The 7550-nt window shown below is 44.2% G+C and overlaps 1 protein-coding gene across 1 annotated transcript; it reads right to left on the reverse strand.

Annotated features, from left to right (window-relative positions):
* Positions 1–2280: 2280 nt before the first annotated feature.
* Positions 2281–6824, reverse strand: LOC131235406 (protein MOTHER of FT and TFL1). The gene is made up of 4 exons (XM_058232583.1): positions 6542–6824; positions 5954–6015; positions 5796–5836; positions 2281–2575 (listed from the first exon to the last, which is right to left on the reverse strand). The coding sequence occupies exons 1-4, from the start codon at positions 6734–6736 to the stop codon at positions 2352–2354; spliced, it is 522 nt and encodes a 173-aa protein (XP_058088566.1). The 5' UTR covers positions 6737–6824; the 3' UTR covers positions 2281–2351.
* Between the last annotated feature and the right edge of the window lie 726 nt (positions 6825–7550).

Here is a 7550-nt window from a genome sequence, read left to right on the forward strand (position 1 = left end):
CGATGGATCCCTAGTTTCTACTGTGGGGCCCATGGTCTGGTGAACTAGACTGTTTATCTGACAAGGCACAGCATATAAGACAATGGACGGTTAGGATTGAGGTCCACATTCCACACGCACACGTCCACCATGTCCCCACCTTATTAACAGGCTGTTGGGCCTACCTATTTAATCACTTGGATCTCCCACATTCATGCCACGTGGATACGTGGATGTATCCACCACATGCGTCGGACCACCAAACCTAGGATGTGTGGTTGCAAGCGGATTCCATGTGATGTATGTGCGGCATACTTTCCGTTCATCAATTGCGCCACATCGCTTATACTGTCGCTATAGAAATTTATCTCGGTCGGAAACTTAAGTGGGCCACACCACAGGAACAATGTAAGACAACGCCTAAAACCTCTAAAATCACTGTGTGGCCTACCTGAGTTCTGGATCATGAAGATTTTTCGAATTTCCCTTCATCCTGACGAGACTCACCAAATGAATGGATTGGATGCGATATCATCAATACGGAGGACCCAGGAACGTCTTTAGTGGGCATCCCCATCCCCACTGTTCCCTGTCGTGTGGCCGATTTGACTATTGGATCTTCCTAATTCTTGGATACATGTACTAACATAAGTTATCAAAACTGATGGACGGAGTGGATGTTATACACACTTCACAGTGGGCCCACAGAGCTTGGGTGTTGAGCACTCTTCCTACCACAGTGTTGTACAGGTTCTGGTCCATTCCAGGCCACGTGAAGTGGACCTGCACCGAACCAGGATTGCAAGAAATAGATTCCTAGGCAGGTTTCAGTTTCCCGAGAGCTACAATACTCCCATTCGATCCGTTTATTTAGCTCAGATGGACGGTCGCAACCGTCTGGTATTTAGTTCACAGGCCTGGCTCTTTATTTATTGGGGCTCACGAATGGTTGTAGGGCCCATCTAACATTTTCATTCTGCGAGTCCTGGCAATGGAACCTCTAACAGACCCGAACCCCGATTTGGGTTGGGCCCCAATGGTAAAGCTGTAAGCCCTACATTCATTTGGCCCCTCATTTAGGCCCGCGCCGCCAGCCCAACCCTTCTCCGGCAAGCACGGGTTGCGGTCACCTGTCGGCAGATAACCTAGCACATCGGGTCCATCCACTCATCAAGCAGGTCACACGTGAATTTGGACCGTTGTCAAGCTTCTCTAAACCGTCCAATTCATCGTGATTGGTACGACTTTGACAGCCCCACAAAACATCCACATGTACCCTTGTCAATGGGCCGGACGGCGGTAGCACTTGTGGGCCCATCCAATCCGTGGGTCCGGATCAGTACTCAATTTAGGTGTGTGGGGCATGTATGAGGCTGCTAGGCCAGGCCTAGACCCATCTCTTAGTACTTTTCCGGCCCTGAGCCTGGGGCCCATCCTGATGAATATATTAGTTTGAAAATAGACGGTCCATGGTCCAAATTGAGCGTACCAGATAGGTTGTGAACCATCCATCATGTGGGACCCACCTTGATCAGATGAACTAACCATCACACTAATAGCCACTACACTTGCAGTTTGGGAAATAGATAGTCCTACATTGAGGTAGTAAAGCTGTAACTTGGATTAAATTTGGGAAATGGATGATATACAATGTGCTAGTAAAACCAAAAAAGGGACTGGAAGAATGCTCCTAACCTACCATCAATGGACATCTTTTTCTCAAATTTGAACCGTCGACCCCTTTTCAAACTAGCTGTCCATCTGATGGCCACAAAATGGACGGTCAGGATCTTCCCACCAAATTGGGATTTCCATCAATTGATCATCTAGAGGACCCTTAAAATCTGATGGATAGATAACAAGTGAGCGATTGGTTCCAAAACATGGGCTAGCTAGGCCCTTCACCCATCCCCAAAGCCTAGGTTGGGACCTATTAGCTTGGCCTGATGTCAGTCCTTTTGACTAAGATTGGGGTGGGCTCAAGTCATTTAGCCTGGCCCAGGAACATTCAAGTAGGAAATAGGCTGGGCCAGCTGGTCCAAGAACCTGGCCAGGCCCTATCCTGGTCTTGAACCAGGCTCGAGCCCTGGGACTTTAATAGTAAGGAGACCTATCCATTGCCACCCCAAATACCCAAAGCACTCAATTCACACATGCTAACATGTGTGTGATCCAAGCCGTTCATAAGGTAGGCCCCACTATCTTTCAACCTAACAACACCTTGCATTCTTGAAAAAAACAAGTCTTATTTAAACAAAACTCAAGCCAATCACAAACACAGCAAGCACAAACACTAAATACATGTAATAAGACAAAGGTGAAAGAAAGAGAAGAAACAGTAGTTTGTATAGATAGCCCACCGAAAGGAGGATTCAACGGCGCTTGTTCATGGGCTCCTTCTGGGCATTGAAGTAGACGGTGGCGACGGGTAGGCCAAGCCCATACTGATCGGCAAAGTCCCGGGTCTTGAAATTATTACGTGCTGCTGGCTGCTGGACCGAACCACCGGTTGGGATCTTCTGCTGGAACAACATGAAGATGTATCGATGTATGCCGACGGGTGGACGGGGAGCCGCGTATGCAAGAACCTCTCTACCTGCCATCCATCCAAACGGTTGTGATTAGCCTTCATATGATCCGTTGATATAGGTGGACCATAGTTAAAAGACTCTGAACTCGGGTGACTCAGACCGACTCATCTGTTCTCAAGTCGAATATGCACTCACCCAAGTGGTCCAAACGAGTCTGAGTCAACTCGGACGAGTCAGGACTAATCCGAGTCTTAAAACCGTGAGTTGGGACAAGCCATCGGATGACCATGCATGGTAAAGTAGAGATGAATGGACTCGGATCTGGATCCGGATCGGTGACTGTGGGGCGCACCGTGATGCATGTGTTTTATATCCACACCGTCCATCCATTTTTCCAGCTCATTTTAGATTATGAGACCAAAAAATGAAGCAGATCCAAACCTCAGGTGGACAACACCACAGGAAACAGTGGTGATTGAATGTCCACCATTAAAACTTCCTATGGCCCACCGTAATGTTTATTTGCTATCCCACCTGTTGATAAGGTCATGGATGAAAGGAAAACACAGATATCAGCTAGCTCCGAAACTTCCGTGGCTCTTAAGAAGTTTTTAATTATGTGTGTTCAATCACCAATGTTTCCTGAGGTGTGGTCCACCTGAGGTGTAAATCTACTTCATTTTTTGGGCTCATGCCCTAAAATGAGCTGCAAAGAGGATGAACGGATGGACTGTGTGGATATAAATCGCATTCATCACAGTGGACCCCACAGTCACGGACTGAATTGGACCAGCAGATTAATAGTATAGGGCACACGTGTGATGTAGGTTTTGCGCGCGCGCGCACACACACACACACACACACACACACACATATATATATATATATATATATATATATATATATAATGAATAGTCTATGATACACATGCGGTGTATCTATACCAACGGGTATTAATAGGACAGGTAGTCCGAACGGCGCATATACAAATCAAGAGTTAAAAGAGTGAGGAAGAGGGTAAGTGAGCGCTCCCCCTTTTTTACTCAGACCTGAGCAAAACTTATCTAACTAAACTAGGCTTTCATCTGTATAACGAACTCATAGAGATTAAAATACCTTCACTTTTTTAGCTGCGTTACCCTTGAGACCAAGGGCATTAATGTCCAAAACTCTATTTACGTATCCTAAAACTAAGCTTTGGTAGTTCTCGACTGTTCAAAAAAAAAAAAAAAGGCATGGTACGGGAGAGCCTGCAGTGCTAATTTTTTCTTAAGATAACCCACCCTGGTAATTCTAGGTAGTATATGTACAATAAAAATATGAGATTGGTACGTCGCAGGCGCATCATATACGATTCATCTATTTTACAGCCCCAACATCTACCCAAACAGATTATCGAAAGCACTAGTGTGCTTAAGGTAGATGAGAGGACCAACCTATGGACGGTTTGGATCATCAGAACGTGGACCCACATTAACTCCAAACAATTGGACGAGGAAACACTGCTGCTGCATGCTGTGCAACAGGACTGTCATGCCACATGTACGATTCAAGTGTGGCCCACCTTTCTATGATCTCTTGGTCTAGTACGATTCAGGTGTGGCCCACCTTTCTATGATCTCTTGGTCTAGTAGGACACCGTATGAGGGGACCACCATATGAACGGTGTAGATCACCGAGGTGTGGGCCCACATGGACAGTCCAAAGTCCGTACAATCAAATCCGACCATGTAGCACAGCCATTGCACGCTGCTGCGCTGCGCAAGACAGTCCTGCCAGATTGAACAGCATACACGTGCCACGTGGCACTAATGCAAAAAGATTTCCCCGTTTGGAGACTCCGCAGAATTTCGTGAGTTGCGAGACTCGCTACTAAATTCACGTCACCAAGTTATGTTAGGCCCACCATAATCAACGTATTGTATCCACACCGTCCATCCATTTGGATAGATCCTTTCCAGGCAAGAGCCAAAGAATGAGTTAGATCCAATGGTCGAATCGATCCCACCACAGAAAAGGTGGGGGATTGAACGCCTAACGTTAAAAACGTCCAGGGCCACAAGATCAAGCTGATGTTTATCTTTGTTAACCTATGAATAAATAAATATCTTGGTGGACCCTAGAAATATTTCAACGGTGGACGTCAATCTCTCGACTTACTGGAACTAAAAAAATCGTCTCTAATGAATAGACGGTGTGGATATAACACGTACAGCATACATCATGGTGAGGCTCATACAACTGGGTGACGTCACTTCAGTAGCTGTTGGTGACGTCACTTCAGTAATTAAGTAACTGGTGACGGTACTTCAGTAGATACGTGGACCACACTACATCAAAACACAAATATCAGCTTGATCCAGAGCTTCCTCATGTCCAGGGAGTTTTCAACGGTAGCCGTTCAATTTTGAGTTATGTCTAAGATGAGCGGACTATAACACATAACACCGGCTAGAACCACGCAATCCGCGTCCACATTATGACACTTGGCTGACCTCCAAATGTCCCCCTACATGATGGACACGTGGTGGGTGACTAATCCTACAACGTGTCACCTTCAAAAACCGCTTATGCTGCCCCACCCAAACCCGACATGACCGGTTTTTGTGGATTTCTGTGCCCAGCGCCAGGCGCGATGTATGGTTTCTATTGGCACCGTTCCACAACCGCGGATCGCATCTTAAATAACGATCCGAACCGTTCTTTTTTATGAAATCTATGCTGGACGGGGATCATAAGCTGCATTTATCTAACGGCTGCGCGTGCATGAAAAATGAATATTTAATAAATTCAAATGGTTACTATCATTAATGAAGCATGATTATAAGCTCATAGCTTCTATATGGTAGTGACCTGAACATGAACGGTTCAGATCATACTAAATATGTAATCCGGGGACGTAAACCTGCCATCATCGCAAATAAGATCATGACTAAACCGTTCCGCACTTGAACTGGCCGGTTCAACGATGTCCGGGTTCCAGAACACTGGAATTACCCCCCAAAAAAAAAGAAAAAAACATGGCAGAGGCGATTTGCATATTTTTCATACTGAAAATTATAGCATGCTTTTCGGGACAAAAAACTTTTCGGGACAAAAATACCTCTTTTTTTGTCCATTTTCATTTTTAACCGAAATACACACAAGAAAAAGAAAGAAAATTCTAATTTCATGTTTAGTCGTCCACCAAGACCCAAAAATATCATAACTTATGAATAGTTTTTAAATAAATAAATAAATCGACTCCATTTTTGGAGTATGAATAAAAACAGTTGGCTTCTGTACCTTGTGACGGATCAGATCCACCTGGAATGTCGACGACAATCCTGAAATTACAAAACACAAAAAGAAAAGATTATATCCTTTTATTTTCTAAATAAATAATCTCTAATGAAAGGGAGGAAACAAACCGAAGAAAAAGAAGAACTAGAGCCAATTACTACCAGTGGACCCATTCACGCATGGCAGGCTCGCTCGGGCTGGGCGCATCCGGGTCAGACATCACCTACTCACAAAACCCATATATTCATTAGAATTACTCAAATATTACTACATGCATGGTTACAGATACATGTACTCTTTGAAATAAACACCAATGCTTACTTAAATCAAGATTCAAAAAAAATCACTATAAAAATCTTGCATGTATCCATTTGTAGTTGCATGGCGTACATTCAAAAGAAAAAATGAAATATATATATATATATATATATATATATATATGTGTGTGTGTGTGTGTGTGTGTGTGTGTGTGTGTGTGTGTGTGTGAGAGAGAGAGAGAGAGAGACTAAGGCAAAACCATTGCATGTCGCGATTATTAGTCCGAACTAAAATTCTATTTTCAAGTTTTTCTTCTTTGAAATTAAGCTCAATTCAAAAAAAAAAACAAAAAAAAACCAAAGTCTTAGAAAAATGTTTTGAATTTGGGTTTACTTAAAAACTCTTATTTGAGCGATCTGTTAATCAGTTCACTCGATATTTTAAACTATGTTCTAATAAAGTATGATATTTTCAGTAGCATAGTAGTTAACCAGAGTATAGAGATCATTGGGGTGGCCCGAAATTTGGACGGTTGGGGGGTCGGTAGTGGCAGATGGCTTTAATTCACAGCCGTTGCTGACACGCTTGGACCCATAGTAGACAGACATGTTGATGGTGGGAACGAAGATGTCGATCACGTCTCCAATCACCTTCCCTACTACCAAGGGATCTATAGAGCAAGCCATGGGAACACAAAAGATTTCAGGGATACTGAAATGTGTGTGTTGGGAGTTATAGGTACAGGAAGCTGGAAAGGGCTGTTTCTGGGTTAGAGAGGCTGGTGGGGTTCTTATAGTATAGTTGGTTGTTGGTACGGGGAAGCGGATTGTGTGGTGTGCCACACACCAACGGCCTCGTTCGTGTGTTGACGTCACCAAGTTCTGTGGGGCCCACCATGATTTATATGTTATATCCATGCCATCCATCTATTTTACAAGATCGTTTTAAAGTGCGGGACAAAAAATGGGATAGATATAAAGCTCAAGTAGACCACACCACATAATGCAGTGGGACAATGATGCCCACCGTTGAAACCTTCCTACGCCCACCATGATGTTTATTTGCCACCTAGACAGTTCATAAAGTCACGGATACATGAATAAAGGGAAAACACAAGAATCATCTTGATCCAAAATCTACGTGGCCCCCCTTGAAGTATTCAATGGCATGAGTTCAATCTCCACTTTTTTATGTGGTGTGGTATACTTGAGCATTATATATTTCTCATTTTTTTTGTTCCATACCATAAAATGATCTCATAAACTGTATGGACGGTGTGGATATGAAGCATACATCATGGTGGGACTCACAGAACTTGGTGACGTCAACACACCACGGAGGTTGGTGGTCCGTGGCACACCACGCAATCCGCTTCCGTTGGCATGTGCAAGGACAACCCTACAGTGATAGTTCACCGCCAGTTTCCAGTGGTAGCCACTCATTTACGCAAGTAGCTTCGGTGTATCCCCGCATCCACCGAGGTCGGTGGATCCCTGACTG

Source organism: Magnolia sinica, chromosome 19 (genome assembly GCF_029962835.1).
Source record: "Magnolia sinica isolate HGM2019 chromosome 19, MsV1, whole genome shotgun sequence".
In the NCBI taxonomy this organism is placed as follows: domain Eukaryota; kingdom Viridiplantae; phylum Streptophyta; class Magnoliopsida; order Magnoliales; family Magnoliaceae; genus Magnolia; species Magnolia sinica.